Below are 19,886 nucleotides of genomic sequence, written 5' to 3'. Positions count from 1 at the left end.
TGGGTCATTCTGAGGCAAAAGCTGTGAACCTGTGAAATCACATATATATCTGCTTCCAAAACACAATGGTGGGACAGGTAGAGGACAGAGGGTCCCATTCCAAGAGGGAGAAACAGGACAGAAGAAAGGAGTAGCAAGTCCCAAGCAAACCCAAAACCTTGAGACTCAAGGTCCCCGGGGGCTGATGTGACTCTCCTTATTCACATGCCAGAAATTTACAAGAGCCCTAGTCTTCCATTTTATGAAAAAGACACATAGCAAATATTGAGAGTTCCCAGAAGTTAGTAGTTAATATGGGTTGGAAAGGTGAATGAATTCAAGAAAGTTTTTTTAATTTCTACATGAGAGATCCATGTGATTTTTTTAAAGGGAAACCAAGATCTTTTTGAAGTCTTAGGAAGCCACCCCTGCCCTCCTGTGATGGGGGCCAAGAGATGCTCAACTTCAGCCCAGAGGAGTGTTGCTTAGGACTCCTGTATTTGAATGAAAACCAGCATCCTGTCTGGGCTCTGAAGCCCGCAGCCGCTTCGGGCTAAGAAGAAATTCTCTGCTCTGGCTGCGCATACGGGTCATATTCTCATGGCTGAAATAGTTTCTCTCCAGAGTCCAAAGGGAAAATTTCCAAAACCCCCACAAGGATGAAAAAAATTTTAAAACTCACTACAGTTTGTACTGGTTGATTTAAAAAAAAGTCAAACACAGAGATGTGGGAGATAACTCTCAGGCCTGTTAACAAAAGCACATTTCATCTTTCCAGGTTCTAACTCCCTTTCCCCTCTGCCAGGGAGGAACCCCAGATGGTTATCACTCAAGAGTGTAACTAAGGAAACCACAAACCTGCCCCCATCACTATGGAGACAGCCTTTTATTTGTTTGGCCTCTGAGTATTCATGACATCAGCAAGGATGCTTCTTACAAAGAAATTTTATCAATAATTCCTGATGAGCAAAGTTAAGAATCACATTAGAATGTATCAGCCACTTTGAGGGCTCCCATTAGCCTAGTTGCAGGAGTGTTTAAAGGAGCAGCCCGTTTTACAGTAGCTGCAGTAAGGAGCCTTTTAGAGTTGATGTAACTGAAAGCTGAGTTTGTGAAACAACAGACATTATAAGATTTAAGTAAACTGGTGCTGAGAATAAATGTTTCCAACAGAGTCAGCACCAGAGGTTTAATACAGCGCCTGGGACAGAAGAGTTTCCTAGAGCAGTCTCAGAAGTCTCCATACTTAAACAGGGAAGTTCCGGGCAAACGTGTTTAAGTTGCACATCCTAGCTCTAAAGAGCTTTAGTCTTCACATCAGGTTGACAGAAGAAAGGCTGGATGTGAAGCAGGCCTCAAAACAAGAGAGCTCATTTTACAACAATAGCCAAACTTCCTCTGTCCCTTGGTCTAAAAGTTGCTTAGAAAGAAAAGAAGTTCTCTCATTATGAACAGGGGGTATGTTCGTTTGATTTGCCCTTTATCTGCGTGGTTTTTGTTATTGTTTTATTTATCTAGAAAAGCCAGAAATCTGTTTCTGAAACTTGTCCAAAATAAACGAGAGCTCAGCGTCTTCCTGACAACCATCCTTCCTGCTAAATTAATTTGCAGGGATTTCTAACCACCCCCACCCCTGCATTTTTCTGCACAAGTTCATTTGCCAAATCCCCAACAAACCGGAAACTGTGTAAACACAGAAGTGGAGTTATTGATATTTCCCAGCGATGTGTAAAACACGCCTTTATTCTCCAAGGTCTGGCATGCTGCTTTGGTGCTAATCCATCATCTGGGTTGGCATTATTGCAGAGCTTGAGTTCGGGAGCATCTACTGGAGTGGATGCAGTTATTTTCCTGCTGAGAAGTTGCATATGTCAAACAGCAATATGATATATACTAAATAAAAGGTATTATGCTAGCCATGTGGCAAAGTATGCATAACGCTACTTGGCAAAACAGATTCATGCTTCAGTTTTTAACTACATTCTAGGCAGAATGTTCTGATCAGAGAGCTTAATTAACCTAAGACTGTGTCCTTTGCAAAGTGGGTTTGGTTGATTGAGGTTTGGGAATGCTGACAATCACCTAATTATCTAAATTACTCTGTAAGTACGACGGATGCAGGCACATTGAATTTCAGAAGTCAATACCACTAACTTTACCTGTTTTATAATATACTTTTGCATTTATATGTATACAATAGGGAGACAGTACATGTAATTATTATGTAGGAGAAATAGGCATAAAGTTGTCAGTTCTATATATAGGAATCTCTGTGGATACATAAATAATTCATAGATCAGTAAACAAATCTATATGCATGTATTCTTGGGTCTGGTGGACAAGTGTACAAAATGTGCAGAATAATAGGTAAACCTCCTTTTGCTCATTTGAGATGTTGTTTTAATGCAGAATTACAGTAGCTCCTTAATGATGAGAGACAGTGACAATTCATTAGCAGACTGTGGCTTGGATCAAGTGTTCGATTTGCCTACAGAGTGTGACCAGTGTTCAATTATATGAAGTGTCTGCATTTCTTTTGAACGCAATTTTTTTCCTTTTGCCAGTTAAAATAACCTTGAGCTTTATTTTTTTTCTTTTGAAGACCCTACCAGCAGAAGACAAATACTTCTATGTTTTTCAATAATGATTTTTTTAGAATGTTAAACTGTCATATAAAACAACCTTCAGAAATGCCACTAGATTTCTTGTTTTCTTCTTAAAGGACAATTGAATGCTGGGGAGAAAAAGAAGAGCCAGTCAAAGCTACTTCGTGTTTTGTCTTCTGGATTGTTTTAAGAAAACAGGGGTTTCCCCAGGGTTTTTCTTTTATTTTCTTTTCATAGTTGCAAAATTCTATTTCTCCTTGGTGTAGAAATACACTTTGAATATGTATATATTGGAGCACATCTATAGTTTTTAGAATTCTCTTATACATTTTAAGATAGTTGAAATGTAAGCACCGCAGGTAACCTTCCAGATACTTTCAAAGGGTATCTCACACTTCATTCTCTATCCCAGTCCCTAATACAGTGTGAACATCTAATAATACTCAGTTGCTCTAACAGGATCTTTAACTATAAGTTCATTAGCTGGATTCCGAGACCACAGACTTGCTTTGAATTTCTTATTAGGCTTCCCTTGCAAATTTCGTGCAGAAGTCCTTCCATTTCTTTATTTCACACATTTCATGTAGATAGTTTTGCTTGGAAATTACCAAACTGTTTAACTGCAGAGGGTGCTAAACTTCAGCTACTTTTCCCATTTAGCATCAGAAGGACTGCAGCAACTCTAGCTGCAGTCCTAGAGCAAGGCACTGCAGCTGGATTTGAGGCCCAGACTGGCAGTGCCCTGAGACTAAGTTTAACCGTCCCCGGGCTGAGATGCTGGGTCCCCAGAACATCTGGATGAGAGGTGAACATCTGGGTAGGTGTACTCTGGAGTATAGAGTGTAGACACTGCATCTAGATAACTAGTTGGGAATTCTTTTCTTCCAGCTCTCCAAAAACCTGTTTCTGGAGATTTCTACTTTCAAGGTATTCCTCACAGAGTCTCAAATGTATCATTGAAATCATGAAATTTTCTTTCGTTTCTTGTTGTGTGATGGTGGTGGTTGAGAGATCGGTAGATGGTTCAAAATTGTAATCAGTTTTTTTAAAACCCTTTTAAAAGGATTTAGATACGCTTCTTTTCATTTTTGAGCCACAAAAATATTTTCCATCCTGCTTCAATTATGAAATTTGAAATTGCAATCGAAAGAGATGAATTGTGATAATACTATGCTTACAAATGGAAAGAGTGAAAAGCCCACTCTCCCTGTCTGCTGTTTGTGGAGATTAAGTCCTCACTCATGCTGACTTTCCTTTCTGACTTGTTTATATTCTCAGAGTATAAAAATACAGTAGTCAAAAAGCTCCTCTTGGGGTGTCTGCCTTTAGTTCTTGTCTGAGGATTCCTTTCTAAACAGACTTTGGTATCATGTTAGCAACTCACATTATTTGCCGAAATCGGAGCTGCCCAGGGAAATTAGAGCAGTTAATTTAATATCATGAATGTTTGGGGGCTTCTTGCCTGATTCACAGGTGGGGGAGTGTAAATCACATTAAGTATTCTGTATAAAGCAGAGGACAGTGAGAGCCGCCTCCACCCACTGCCTTCCTGCCCCTCAGCCTCACTCTGCGCCTGTGGAAATCTCCCTTCACTCCAAGCAGACTCCCCAGACGCTCGCTAGTGGAGATGTGTGAGGCAGAAAGGCCGCCTCTCACCCTGTGCTCCTGAAGGACCGCTCCATTGTCATTAGTGATGGGGCCACAGGGCCGCAGCCAGAACCACGCGGTTTATGGCTTAGAGCTTCCGTCCACATATTTTTGAGCTCAGCCCTGCCACAGTGGCGCTGGAAGGACTCATCCTACAACCATAGGCGACAGCTGTGAAGCCCCTGGCACTAGGCTGGGCACTGGGGTCGGTTATTTTGTGCGGCAGGCAGTCAGGGTCCGTAGCGGGGCCAGACACACCTCTCACTGCCGAGGCAGACTAGAAAGAGAGCCGCCAGGTGCTTTCAGACGGCCAGGTTCTCAGTGCTCCCATTCCCGGAGTTCCTTTTGCACCTGATTCTTGAGTAAACAGAGTGTGGAGGGGGTGCTTGGCTTTCTGATTTGTCCTTAGAGGACCTTTGAATGAGTCTTCAAAGGCGCGATATGGACCTTTGACCAGAAAGCTTAGAACACAAGTCGGCAGCCTCTGTCCACCCCTGGAGGCAACCTGCTAAGTCAGACGTTTTATCCTTAGCTCTGGAAGGTCTCTGTGTGCCTAATTTCACTTCTCTCCCAATACCCACAGAAAGATGCCACATTTGCGTTTATTTCACCTCCCTTCTGTGCTTCAGGACTAAGTTGTATGTGTCTGAGATGTAATTTAGAAAGAAAATGACACCTTGTCGGGACCGAGTGTGTATTTACTTTGTTTTACGGATCTAGCTCATTTGCAGGAAATATAAGAATTGATTGCAGATAATTAACGAGCGTATCATGAACACTCTGAGGCTCAGTGCCATGCAGATGTGATTGTTGGGAAGTGAATAACTCGGGTTTACATTTGCCTGACAAGACCCTCTCAGGCATTTACCCCGTAGACTTTCAAAATGAACAATACATCTTGGGAAGAACTCTTTACTACCAAAGCGGGGATACTGTTTATCTGTGACTAGAATGAAAGGAGACAATCTAGATTATAATAAATGTCTTCTAGAAAAGCACATTTCAGCATAAATATTTTAAATTTTGATACATTTCATGGCTTCCAACACACTCTATAAAATATACCCACAGAGATGCCTATATTAAAGTTCAGTTTTCCCCATTACTAATACACAACAAGGTGTTGACTTGTGCCACCCACTGAAAACTATTTAAACAGCATGTAATTGATAGCGTACTAGACATCTCTGCTTTTAGCCTTAAAATGAGCAGGACCCTCTCAGCAACTCTTGGTCGCCACTGCTCTGTATCCTGAGCGGCAGAACCCTGATGGGAGACTGAGTAGTGCATTTTTAAAATCTTTTGCACATATCCTTTCCCTCTACCCTTTCTCATTTCATTCAACCACTTCTCTTTTTTTCTCCTTTCTATGAGTTTTTTCCTCCCCGGAACGTTGCATTCTTTCCATGTAAAATGCTGTACATTTAGAGTATTCTGGTTGGTTTCTGGCACTCTCGTAAAGAAAAGGAATAGAAAACGCTTCCAAAATCCAGCAAATAAACAATATTCTAATAGCCAGGACCTCTCTAACATGCCTATACAAAAGCAGGTGCACCACAAATGGCCATCTCTCTGCACTACCCCAGACTTCCCAATGTGATGATTTAGAGACTTTTCTACTTAGGTGGATGGTCCCGTTTTTGCCGAATTCAGCACGTTCATTGAACAATTTCTGGGAGCCAAATGCCAACTCCACTGCATTTCTGCTTGGTAAGGTTTGGTGGCCTTGTAGCAGGGCATAAATTGTTGATTCATCGACCCTTTTAAACAGATGATAAATCTAGAAGTTGGACAGTAGTACTAGACTGCCTTAATAGAACTTCTGCGGGGAATCAGTGGCTCCAACACTTACGGGAAATCTACAAAAAGGCCACTCTCTAAACTCTGGTTAAGAAAGGCTCGGGAAGAACCTGGGGTAGCAGGAACTACTCAGAGATAACGCATGAGTTGGCATCAGCAAGGACTTTGAAGGCTAGATGTGGAATTCATCAACTTACAGAGTGGTTCTGCTTCTTGAGACCCCCATTTCTTGCTGCTTCTTTCATTCTAAATGCCTAGTGTGTTGTATCCTGAGCGTCTTTTGAGATGACTCAATTCCCCATGGGACCGCAGCAGAGCCCATCTGCTCTGATGCACTCCATCACTTTGATTGTACATATTTCATTCATGTGCATTTATGCAATCCTACATCTATATATTTTTTTCCAATGATAACAGGATAATAATTGTAATTCCACCTTCCTTCAGCAGAATATAAAAACTCCAAGAGGGCTACCAAAGGCAGCTCTGACATATCTTCTGCAGAGAGTTGTCTTGGTGCAAGACAAGCTCAAGTTTCAGGTGTAAATTCCAGCAGCCAGAGAACCCTCCCCCTGAGAGGACTGATTCTGTCTGAGACAAAAGAAAGAAATAGGAGTCTAGACAAGAATTTGTCACCACAGCTAGACTTCTTTCTACTGCTCCTCCTCCTCCAAAGACCGTGGTGTGTTCCACGCACAAAATTTAAGACAGTATGGTGATAATCACTATTTTCTGTATAAAATAGTTTTTAATTAAATGAGTTTTTTAATATATATAATAGATGATATTTAAGTTGAGGTGTGGTCATGATCAATCTCCTGACTTACACATCAGGCATATTTTGATTTGAGATAGCGGTATCTATTTGTTATCGCTCAACTAGAATAACCTTAGTCCCCAACTGGAATGTATATTAGTCAAGGCGTCTTTTTAAAAGACAGGGCTTTCAGGCTCAAAAGATGGAAAGGGAAATAAGAAAAAAAGTCCCCAAATAGGTGCATTTAATTCTCCCCAATTTAAATTTAAGTGGTACATCTTTAAAGCGATAACGATAGTCCTTTTTTCCCCCCATCAGGAACGCTTCCATCAATGAGTTTCTTTAATGTCGATGATGCTTGATGCAGTTTGAGGGAATCTGTATTTAGTCAGAGGCTGCTTCAATAGAATGACCTACCAGATGGGCCCCATAACAAAGCACAGAGGCATCAAACCACCACAGACATTTGGTGCTTAGAATAATAAAAAGACTATAAAATTAGATTAGTTGAGTCTAATTTGGAATTGGTATATTCCCCATGCACCCTCACTGCTCTTGGGCAGATAAAGCCTAAAGATTTAGCACTGTGTCAGAGCGGAAGACTGCAACTTCCAGTAAAAGGGAGACAGGGAGAGGGAGCGAGGGGGAAGAAAGCATTCTGGGAGGTCACCGAGGGCAGAGCAGTGACCTCCAATGATTTACAGGCCTTTAGCTTAATGAAATTGTTTCAGTGACATGACGGTAAGAGCTCGTAATGGATTGGATGCCCTAATGTAATGAAATTACTCCCTTCTGCCTAAAAAAAAAATGCGCAATTAATATTTACTGAGACCTGACAGCCTTTGGTGCGCTCGTCTGTGTAGTTCCCTCAGACAGTCAGAGAGGAGAGACAGCAGCGTGGCAGACAGGCTGGCTCTGCACGAGCTCCTGGCGGGCGAGCAGAGCCGCGAGGGTGGAGGGGCCGGTGCTCGGGGACCGGGGACGCCCGGCCGGCTCACGCACGGCCCCCGCTCAGCCCTTCATGCTCTCCCCTTGCTTTTCCACAGGCAACTGGACAACAACCACATCAGCTGCATTGAAGATGGAGCCTTCCGAGCGCTGCGTGACTTGGAGATCCTGTGAGTTGATTCTGCGATTGCTGCCTGGTGTGCGTGTGTGTGTGTGTGTGTTTGTGTGTGTGTATGTGTGTGAGTGTCTGTCCGGGTGAGGAAGAGACAGGGGGAGTGTGTGTGCCCAGGGGTCCGTGTGGATGCGTTTCTGTGTCTTTTGCTGCAGTGCTATTAAAATTGGGAACTGGGAGATCCCTCCAGCTCACCTTGGTCAAAGTGTTTGCGGGCAGCAAAGTGTGATTTCTCACCTCCCACAAACTGGGGTTCCTGTTAATTAAGTCTCGATTGAGTCCTTTCTCCCCCGATGCTCCCATGATATTTGTTGCTGGATGAAACAGATGGGCTAGAGTAGACCCCAGTGCCTGCCGGAGCATTCAGGGAGCATCTGAGTGTGGGCTTAGAGAGCAGGTTACAGGTCTGGGAGATGAGGAAGAGCTAGCGCTGCGGGGTCGAGGCTGGAATCACCCAGAATCAGAAAGGGACCTTGGCAGAGAACCAGGCGGAGTGCCAGACAGCTAGTAAAGTCCAGTCATGGCCATGGCTCCTGGGATCCCATCTCAGGTTTAAATCCAAACTTTAAGCAGTAACCTTAAAGTGACAGGGGCTGGGAGGTGAAGGAGAAGATGAGAGGAGATGAACCCCTCCCCGGAAGACCACCTTGTATACCCTGTCTAGGAAAAACGTGTAGCTGTCTTCATGTGTTCTGGATTTTCAAATGGGTCTAGCTAAGGAAACCTGATTTCCAGGGGGAGAGTCAGCTAGGAGTCATCCCCGGGTCATTCAGACTAAAATTGGATTGTGTAAGAAAACCTTCTGATTGTTCTCCCCCGCCCCAAACTACACCTCCAGCTGTCTCTGACTTGGGGAAACCTGAAGAGGAAGGTGACCAAGCCTAGCAGAACTTGCGCTGGGAGACGTGTGATTCAGCCCCAGCGCGGCCCCTCAATTAGCCGTGTGACCTTGGGCAAGTGCCGTCTGTGTTTGCAGCCTCCGTTCTCTCACTTGGAAAATGAAGGGGGTGGTTGCCGTATCATGGAGGGACTTCCCCTTTCCAATTTCTGTAATTGCTTGCTTCTAAAAATAATTTTGATGGTACAGTTCTAGCCAGAATGATAAGGGCAAGGTACACTCCCCTGAAAATTAAAAAAAAAAAAAAAAAATCACATGGTCACCAGGTTACATATCTCTGACTTCCAGAAGAATGAATAAATGTCAAACAAATGAAGGAATGAGTACATTAAAATGTCCCTTTGTCCACAAGGGGAGGCCCACCTTCCTTTTCACCTGGCCCCACAGGCAGCAACAGTGGGTTGGAGACACCCTCTCCACACTGTGTGAAAGGAAGGTGATTCCAAGAGGAATCACGGGAAATCAAGGGGATGCTGATGCTGCAAGCTGCTGGAAATCGTATGAAAGCCGAGAATCCCCAGTACAGAAAAGGCAGGACCCACAGCCAGGAGGTCGGTCAGGTTGTCATTCCTAAGACGGATGGTCTCTCCTCACCCAAACTCTGACCCTGGAACCAGCACCAAATGCGTGTCTGCTTGGGAAAGGATGCCAGCCCAAATTTAGTAACCCAGGACTCCTCTTATCAAGAGGCTGGAGCTGAGAAGGGTAGGCGCGATTTTCCCTGACTGCAAAAAAAAGCTTCTGTAGAAAGGGCTGCTGGGAGCATATCACCTTCTTCTTGAGAAGGAGGAGAAAATTCCCTGGGAAGGGACCAAGAAATGGAAGTGGCTAGCTGCCACAAAACAGCTGTGATGACCTGACAGTCCACATGTCAGTGCTCTTGGCTTGGCGGGGTGTCGTCTTGCCTCACCAGGAATGCTGTCTGGGGGGAGTGAGAAGCTTTAGTCAGACACCCCTGGGTGTGGAGTCCTGGGTGTGGTGTCCCTTTGGCCAAGTTATTCTACCTCTCTGTTTCCTTAACTTTAAGAGATGCCCTCTATACTACATAGGATTTCTAGTAGTCACTCAGTCGTGTCTGACTCTTTGCGACCCCACGGACTGTAGCCCACCAGGCTCCTCTGTCCATGGAATTCTCCAGGCAAGAATACTGGAGTGGGTAGCCGTTCCCTTCTCCAGGAGATCTTCCCAACCCAGGGGTCAAACCCAGGTCTCCTGAATTGCAGGTAGATCCTTTACCATCTGAGTCACCTGGGGTCCCCTCCACTTCCCTAACTTTCTTCCCACCATGCCCTCATCTCCATCAAACCCCTGTCCAGGACAGAATTGAACTGTCCTGTCTACTCTGATTTTATATATATATATGTATATATATATATATGTGTGTGTGTGCGTGTATATATATATATATGATATTCATGATGTATATGTATTTTTTATCCAGATACACCACAACTTGAAGCTTAAAAACTCACTATGAAAAAAAAAAGTTCTCTCTCCCCATCATTGTAAAGAGCTGAAAGGATCTGATTAGTTTATCTTCTCAATTCTAAACAAAGCTAGATCAATAGCTTTGTTTTAAAGACACTGTCATTTGGCTTCACATGGCTAAGTACTTAAAATTAATCATAATCAGGTATTCCATGGGTTTTTAATTTCCAGCAGAGGCACATAGCTTTGGAACCATCCATCTTCATGGTGAGCATACTGAAATTGGCTGGAGCTGACATCTCCATTTAAAGACCCTCCCTGCCCCACCCCCAGACCTTCCAAATCTCATCTTCACATTGACATTTTATAATATTTCTCTGTAATCACAACTTAGGCACTATAAAGAAACTTGACAATAAAGTATTAATAATAAATAGGAGCTAAGTGAGGGCATCATATATTAACTTAATAAATCCTTCAGAGAGAGACCGAGACATCGGGGGATGGGGAGGGAAATGCAAAACACACCCTCCCCACAAAGGCCATCTCTAAGTATCTAAAGCTTTTAAAGCCTGCAAATCAAGAAGACAAAATATAGAGACTTCCCTGGCAGTCTAGTGGTTAAGACTCTGCACTTCCACTGCATGGGCCATGGTTTCAATCCCTGGTTGGGAAAAGAAGTTTCCACATGCCATGTGGTATGGGGAAATAAAAGAAGATGAGATATAGTATTCCGTGTATGTTTTCTCTCCAACGTGAGGCAGAATAAAGTATAAAATAAGGAAAGAGTCCCCATTACCTCAAAGAAAACTCTCTTAAAATTAACTCAAGTTTAGGGACAAAAACTAGTATTGAAAATATTTCACACAGGATCACCCTATTATTCCATCCTTTCTGTGGATGGAAATGCCATAAAACTTCTTTCCATCCAGGCTGAGGTTGGTTACACTGAACATAAAGGGTGAGTCTAGGCAGGAACCCCTAGCGGTGAGGAGTAAGGAACTGTACAAGCTTTTGGAAAGACTGAAATCTGTCCACCTCAGCCTCATTTTTGACTCATGCCCAATGGGGGATGTCCAGCGCAGAGTATGGTACACAAAGGAAGAGAGCCCCCGGCCTCTCCTTCTCAGGCAGCCAGGAAGGGGAGGGAGAAGGCACCCTAAGGCGAGTGATGATAGCTGGCGTTCAGTGTGTGGTTACTGGTGGTTGTGGTTGAGTCGCTCAGTCGTGTCCGACTCTGTTCGACCCATGGACTGTAGCCCGCCAGGCCCCTCTGTCCATGGGATTCTCCAGGCACGAATACCAGGGTGGGTCACCATTTCCTTCTCCAGGGGATCTTCCTGACCCAGAGATCGAACCCCCGTCTCCTGCACTGGCAGGCGGGTTCTTTACTGCTAAGCCACCTGGGGCCGACACTGAAGGTGGTGCTTATATCCGTTATCTCTCTGCATTCTCACCACCCCTCCATCAAACTTACTGTCGCCTTCTTTTTCACAGAGGATACCTATTTCAGAGCAGCCAAGTAACTGCCTAACTAGCAAGCAGCAGAATATGTGTTACTACGGCTCTCGGGTGTTGGCCCGCTGAGGCAGGGCCAGCGTGTGCCTCAGTGGTCTGAACTGGCCCCGAGAGCTGGTCTCGGGGAGCTCCCAGGGCCTCAGGGTCCTGCTGAGGAGAACTCCGGAGCCTCCCACAGCTTCTGAGATCGTCATTCCCTTTACCCAGGGATGGGTCCCCATAAAGCTGAAGGTAACTCAACTTCACAGGGGAAAAAAACCATCCTGCTCTTTCACTGACTTACATTTGAGTCCCAGAGACAACTTCTCCTCACTGCTGGGCGTCACCGATCGATTTTGGCCCTCGCTGCTGCTCCGTTTCTTAGTTGAGGGACCTCACTTTCTGTTACCTCGCCTTTAGACGCCCTTCTGTTACCCAAATCATAGACCGCTAATTTCTGCGGGTTTGTACACTTGGCGGTTCACGTCCTCGGTTTTCAGTTTTCTCTGGGTAAGGCGTCTGTAAACCACAGTCGAATATGCCAAGACCGCGTTTCGCTGGCTGGCCAGGAATCATTTCTGGAGGGACTCTGAGCCTGGGTGTCTAGACCCCCGCCAGCTAGGCTGAGGACAGCCAGGCATGTCACCAGTTTTACCAGGCTCCTCTCTGCCCTACATGCCATCTTATATAAAAAAAAAATCAGAAAAAATATTGAATGGAAAAAAAAATGAGTAGGGGAAAATGAAACAAAAAACAACCTAGCTAATCAAATATTTAAATTTTTTTCAATAGTACTATGGGAGAAAAGATTCTCAGACATTGTCTCCTAGCCAGAAGACAAACGTAGCAGATCAGAAGTTTGGTAGATACGCTGCCAAAATGCTAGGAACGCATCCCCAAGACACTTTCAGTGAGTGGTCTGCCCTTGATAAAGCACTTGTACTGGCCAAATCTCACATCGATCTGACAGGTCTTTCGATAACCAGTGTGTGCTGTCTTGAAAGCCTCATTCACCTTTCTGTCACTTACCAATTTTGGAAGTTCAGTGATATCATCATAGGCTGGCTCTGCAAAGACCTTCGGTGTCTCCAGGAGGACCTCTTACTGTTGAGATAAGGCACGGGGAGGCTGAGAGCAGGATCAGGACTAGAGTGAGGCCCATGCCTTCTAACATTTTTACCTTGGGTGCCCCACTTCCCTCCCCCTAGTCCTAGCCCTTACCTTGGCTTGTCCAAGGCAACAGCAACTTGGCAGTAGCAAAGGACTAGAACCTGGGTCTCCGGACCCCTGATTCCATGTTCTTTGCTCACAGTAGGCACCCCCAAGCAATTCAGCTATACAGAAGAACTCCTCTGGTAAGTCTGGGGATCTTAGGCACAGTTGTCTTTTCAAACCCTATCATTAAATGTTTTATATTATGTAGCAGATTGAAGTGAAAAGTAAAAGTGTTAGTCGCTCAGTCGTATCTGACTCTTTGTGACCACATGGACTATAGTCTCCTCTGTCCATGGAAGTCTCCAGGCAAGAATACTCGAGTGGGTTGCCATTTCCTTCTCCAGGGGAATCTTCCTAACCCAGGGATCGAACCTGGGTCTCCTGCATTGCAGGCAGATTCTTTACCGTTTGAGCCACCAGGGAAGCCCCATTTAGCAGAGCTGAAAGCAGAATCATTCTTTGATTCTATCATGGACTGAAGTTTTCCCTCCCACAATCTGCTAATCAACTCTCTTGAAACCAAAGGTTGCAAACTAGATGACAGACTACATTTTGGTCACAAATGAGGTTTTCTTTTTCATCCTAAGAGTGTCTTTACCATTTTAAATTAGCATTTCGTATTGAAAATTGATGCAATTTTTTGTAAACGTCCAGAATTCCAGCTTTGGACTTCGGTGAAGCAGAAGCATTGGCAACTCTGGCCTGGACATCTGCATTGTGACAATCAGTTGAGACTGAAAAGCACATACCCTCCTTAGATGGGGTGTGTATAGCCTCCACTTTCCTGTTGACCTCCCCCCATTTCAGTTACCTACCAGCCCAGACAGCCCCTGCTTTAATCCATCCAAAAAGCAAGGATATGTGCCAGCATTGTGCCAGATGCCAAGGACAGTAAAGCTTTAAATGACCAGGTGCTTTGGTGGATCAAACTAAAGGTGAGAGCTTATCAGAATTGTTGATCAGACAAGCACAGACAGAGTAAGTGACGGGGAGTCCAGGACTCCCAGACTGAACAAGGGCGCCTCGGAAGCCACCTGGGATGCCTCATGCCTCATCTGCCGGGAAGTTCTTCTCAGGAGTTGAACTTGCTTCCAGATCCCCTTTGATTGTAAAGCAGTTGTAATTGGGTTTATACAGGCTTCTCAGGTGGCACTAGTGGTAAAGTACCTGCCTGTCAATGCAGGAGTCATAAGAGATATGAGTTCAGTCCCGGGGTCAGGAATATCCCCGGAGGAACACGTGGCAGTCCACTCCAGTGTTCTTGCCTGGAGAATCCCATGGACAGAAGAGCCTGGTGGACGACAGTCCGTAGGGTCGCAAAGAGCTGGACACGACTGAAGCGACCTAGCGTGCACATGCGCACATAGCATGAGAAGCAAGAGAGGAAAGCCTCCCACTCTATTCCTTGCTCCCTAGAGCCCAGCGTCAACCCAGGTAATGAGCTCCCGTTAGAGAAAAGAGAGTCTTTTAGCCTGGGTAATGAGCTCCCTTTAAAGAAAAGAGTTAACGCAATGATGGGAATTAACTAGACTTTTAGTGCAGTCCTAATTCGGCCACCTCTGGGCAAATATGACGTTGCCTGACCCTGAGCCCTACTTGTAGATACAGAAAGAAAGTCCTTTTTTTGATATAAGAAGAAGACAGTAAAAGAAATCTGAGTAGTCCTGATACTCAGATCAGGATGTGCTCACTCTCCTAGCAGAGGGTGGTGGTCCTGGCCGAGGGGTGCTGGGCACTGGGTGTTGGGACATCTCTGGACATGGTTGGTCCAATTCTGAAAACCCTTAACTTAATGCAAGTGGTGGTGTGTCCTCCACTTCCAAAGAGCTTCCTCTGGGTGTGGACAGATGCTCTGATGAACGAATAATAATAATATGCTGATGCATTGTATAATGAAAGGATAGCACAGGAATTATTAGGCATTATAGCTGCTATAATTACCATGATAGTCTCCATGTTCTAACACCTGCTACCTTCCAGGCACTGTGATAAAACATTATAATGCAGCATCTTACATAACCCCTCTCTACAGCCTTCCAAGGTAGATCTTGGTAATCTCCTCATTTTACCAGTGAGGAAACTGAGGCTTAGAGAAGTTGAACAACTTGTCCCAGGGTGATGTGAACAAGTACAAGAAGGGAATTATTCTTCCAGTATCAAACCCCCTGCACTTAATTGTTCTGCTACACACAAGAAATTAGAGTTAAAAAATACATCCCAGAGCACACATACAAGAGAAGCAGTTATGTGTATTAGTGAGGTTATTCTCTGTAGCCCAGAATAATTCAGGAACTGCAGACTTTCGTTTTGAGAAGTTGACTGGTAGGGTGCTCAGATCCAAACCTATGACATCACTTTATTCAGCACCACATCCCATTACATGAGACTGCCCAGACAAGGAGGCGGGAGGAAAAGGCTGCTCTTCTGGGGTGGGGTTGGGGGGCATTTCAGTCCTCCCACCCGACTGGTTGCCAAATCAGCTCCACCCAAGTTGAGTGGTTTGGGGTTCATTTCCTTTCAAAAGAGAAGCATTAATAACAATCCTTAGGCTAGGGATTAAAGGAGATAACCTCAGGTGTGTGTCTAACAGATATCCCATCAGGACACTCATAAAAATCATAGCTGGAGAATATTCCTATACTGTTCACTGCCTTGCACAAGCCTGGTGGTCAGTTAAAGTTCATGGAATCAAATTGAGTTGAAATTACAGTCGGCTGTCTGTATCCCCTGGTGCCTTATCCTGTGGATCCCAGATCCCCTCAGATCAGTACACTGTTGGTTAAACCCAAAATGCATCACCCATGGATGCAGAGGGCCAGTTGTAATTAACTGAATTTGAAGCTTACCCCACCCCAGTCTCTAGAGTCTCTGTTTTACCTGTGTCCTGAACGGAACTAAGATTGTGGTTGTCCCAGAATTATTTTCGATGTTGAACAGTGTGTTCAATAGTATTTTTTTCTGAAACAGCACACATTTCTTCATTACCTTTGGTTTTCTAGTCCTTTAGCTAAGTGGGGTTCCCCCCCCCCTTTTTTTTCTTTTTACTAATGAACAAAATTAGAGCCACAGTGAAAATTGGTGCTTTCTAACAGAGACAAGATTCATTTTCATTTATTTGCAAACTATTTCACCTGGGTTTCTCTGAGAGATCCAAACTCTTGTTTCAACAGCCTTAAGAATCAGGGTGTTTAGTCATGACATAGCTTTGAATATAGAACTGTCATCACTTAATGAAAGTCTTAAAAATCTCCGGAATATGATTTTTTGGTATTGTGCTGCAAATTGTGATTTGTGGAGGCAATCAGGATTAAAATTGTACCCTGATGAAAACATTGGTAACTTCTATTCAACCCCCAGGGTATTAGGAAGGGAACTGGGTTTCCCATAATTGCACTTCACCCAGCCTGGGACCTGGATCATAGTCAAGCTCTTAAAATGACAAGCTTGGTTTTGAGAACATAAGACTAAGGAAACAGTGACCCTTTCTTTGAAATGTAGAGACAATATTTTCCATTTAAATAAACAGCACTTTAAAAGTAACCAGAATCTGAGGAGTTCTTGTGGTTTCCACTTTACTTCATTTTCCTGTTCACTAAAGGCTAGTCTAGTGTCTGAATTTAAAGTGTCGTGGTGTTCGTTCCTGAGTTAAGAGTCTATAGTGAAGATCATTGAGCCATTCTTTACCCACGGAGGTTCTGAGTCAGCAGGACCCCCAATGTCAGCATCTTCTGTGAGCAGCGCTTCGGTGGAATCCGTTAACAGAAGTCTCTCTGTCCTTGGGGAGTGAGGACAGTCTCTATGTCCCTGTGTAATGCAGCCACCAGGTCTTGGAGCTAATTTTGGGAGCAGCCTTTTGGTTTGCTTTGTCCCATCTAAAACAAAATGGGAAAATACCTTTGCATTTTTGAAAAAAGATTCCAGAGCCTTTTCTCTCAGTAGCAAGTGGCTGGTGGGGGAATGCCTCAGAGCTGCCAGATACACTTAGGAGTCAGTTCTCTCCCCAAACAGAGCTTTGCCTCTGTCTTGAAAAGGTGCTCCCGTGTGGATGCTCAGACTCTGAGCTTCCTCCATGTCCCAGCTGCCAACAGTGGCTTTGGTAGCCAGTGTTTGAGCATCTTTAGTATCTTTCTGCTTATCAACTTTTGAGTCCCCTTGTAGAGTTGAACTTGCCTATGACTGATGCTACCACTTCCACCCAGGGTGTGAAAAATATTGGATGGCTTGGCTTCCCTATGGCTGAGGGTCCGTTACTCTACAGAACTGGGTTCTAAGAGCCAAGCAGGAAATTGATCCCTCCTGTCAGTTTGTGGAGGGGAGGAGGGCATGGAGAAGACAAGGATACAGAGTAGTGGAGAACCAGAGCTCTCTCTCAGTTTTTACCTTGTCCTGAGCTTTCGTTTCCTATTTTTGAAGGCACTTACGAGTAAGGGATGGTGAGGAGCGGGGATGGAGGGAATAATGGTCCTGTTTCTCTAAGACCAGATTTGGATTCACTGTAGAAAAGCTCTGGAGCACGCATTGTCTTTTAAGGATCCCACCTATCAGCTCTATTTTATTCATTGGTTGAATCAGACCTGCTAATGTGAGCTTTCTTCTTGTTTTTTCTTTTTTTTTTTTTTCTGGTCTTTCCATTGTTTAAAGAAAAATGGAATTAGTTCCCAACACTTAAATCTTGGGTAATTTTATTGAAATAATTTCAGTTTCCCTAGAATATTTAGAAGCTGCATCCACCCTGGGTGGACATGTGGCTGTGATGGTCTGAAGCAGCATTGTCCCCTAAAGGACCCTCTGTGATGAAAGAATTGCTCCATATCTGAGCTGTCCAGTAGGTAGCCACTAGCCACATGTGACTCTTGAGCACTTGCAATGTGGCTAGTGCAACCGAGAAGCTAAGTGTTTAGCTTCACTTGATTTTCCTTGATTTCAATTTAAATTGCCAGATTTAGCTTGTGGCTACCTTATCGAAGAGTGCAGGCTTGAAGCTGAGTGGCAAGGACTGCATTTGGACAGGGCATGCCCTCTGCAGATCTGCATAGCTCCCACCATGCATGTTTTCCTGCCTGCCTGACTCGAACCCCTGGAGCCATTTCACATCCATTAATAAGCAGAATGGTTAAAGGGTGTATTTTCTGAAGCTGCTGCTGCTGCTGCTGCTAAGTCGCTTCAGTCGTGTCCAACTCTGTGCGACCCCATAGACGGCAGCCCACCAGGCTCCTCCATCCATGGGATTTTCCAGGCAAGAGTACTGGAGTGGGGTGCCGTTGCCTTCTCCGTTTCTGAAGCTAGATACTTTGAAATATCTACCACTTCCCTCTTCCCCCACACCCCCCCCCCCGACTCTGCCCTTGCTGGTTCTTAATTTAAACATCTGGATCTTATACCCCTAAAAGACCCATTTTCACTGAAACCCAGGAGTATGGTTATGAAAACTGACTCCCACCAAAGCAAAACCCTCTCTGCGTGAATTAGTTCCTGGATCCCAATTATTCTCTTCTCTCCACTCTTCAAGTGACTTCCGCAAAGTCAACTGGATAGGAAAATCACTCCAGACTCATCCCTGCTCCATACATAAGTGGAGATGTGACAGGCAAGCCCATTAACCCTGCAAAAGTTGAGCCTGGTATCTGCATAGAGAGACAAAGAAAAGGAACCGACACCTCTGCCCCGACCCGTGCAACTATATGTTTTCAAATGCTGCACAGTGGGGGCTGGTTATGACTTTCAGAGTTTGGCCAGATGTCCTGTCTTTAGGCAGATCTGGACAGTTCTGGGTATCCACAGTCCTTCCCACTGCCTTCTAGAAATCTATTCCCATTCCAGAAATACCATTGTAGACCCAGAATCAGCCGAAGTAAATTGGAGAGTGGAACTGTAGGCTGCAAAGACCTTGGAGGTCAGCTGGTCCTACCACTTCATTTGAAGAGGGGGTGGGGGGTGCGGTGGGGGAAACACCCCAGAATGGTTAAGCAGCTTGCCCACAGCCATGAGAAAGTTTCACAGAAGAACCAGGCCAGAAAATGGGGTCTGTTGACTCTTATCTCATGCAGTGTGTTGCCATCTATCCAAGAAGCGCTTTCTCTATTTTAGCAGGCAGGAAACAAAAATTAGTGGAGCCAGCCAGTATGTCCTGTCCATCCCATCATCCCTTAATCTCCAGCATTTTGCCAGAGGGAACATTTTACCTTCAACATGGGGACCACACCCTCCCTTTCTAGGGTCTTCCAGTCCTACAGCCAGTGCTTGGGAGATGACCACCCTGGTCAGAGGGCAGCCTGGGGAGACATCAAATTCTGCATTATGATCCCAGCTAGCGGGCATGCCCGGGGCCCTGTGAGTCAGCATCAGTGACCCCTACCCATCTTTGAGCCCAAATAGCTCACAGTGTAAATTATCCTCAGTGAGGATAGCGGTGGGTGGAGGAGGGAGCACTGAATAAGTTTCAACCATTTAAAGATAGTTGGTTTCAAAATAGTAGGTTCCTGGAGTGTGTCTTAGCTAGTGACTGCCCTACCGGAAATGCAGTATAGGAAGAAGGCTTTAATCACACAGTACCATGATGCCGTTAAAAATACATTGACAGATTGATTGATTTATATAGCCCACATGTGATCTTTAGGTGTTAAATATATGTTTGATTCAAATTGTTGAAGTAATCTGTTTGGTTCAGAGACTGAAAACTGGCCCCTGCACCAGCCCCCAGGTATGTTTCATTTGTGACTTTTGTTCCTTAAGGAGAGTTGGTCATCAATATGGACCAAGGAATAAGGAGATTTCATATAAAAATTCTAGATGTCTGGCTTACTGGCAGCGCTGCACCCACTTCCCAGCATGGCAGCAGTCCTTGGAGATGAGAAGTGATGGCCCTCGGTAGAAAAGTTGCGTTTACCACGGTCCCGTACAATCCCCTTCCTCCGATGTCAAGCCTTGCTCCAGTAGGCA

The 19,886-nt window shown here is 44.8% G+C and overlaps 1 protein-coding gene across 2 annotated transcripts in view; it reads left to right on the top strand.

Moving 5' to 3' along the window:
- Window positions 1-19,886, top strand: part of SLIT3 (slit guidance ligand 3) — a 718,206-nt gene that overhangs the window by 510,031 nt on the left and 188,289 nt on the right. For both annotated transcript variants that reach the window (XM_027520392.1, XM_027520393.1), the window contains exon 6: window positions 7,836-7,907. In XM_027520392.1, coding sequence (XP_027376193.1) covers window positions 7,836-7,907 — 72 coding nt within the window. The remainder of the gene's footprint in view (window positions 1-7,835; window positions 7,908-19,886) is intronic.

The sequence above is a fragment of the Bos indicus x Bos taurus genome, chromosome 20, assembly GCF_003369695.1.
Source record: "Bos indicus x Bos taurus breed Angus x Brahman F1 hybrid chromosome 20, Bos_hybrid_MaternalHap_v2.0, whole genome shotgun sequence".
Taxonomy (NCBI): Eukaryota; Metazoa; Chordata; class Mammalia; order Artiodactyla; family Bovidae; genus Bos; species Bos indicus x Bos taurus.
This window is presented reverse-complemented; position numbering and strand designations above follow the sequence as displayed.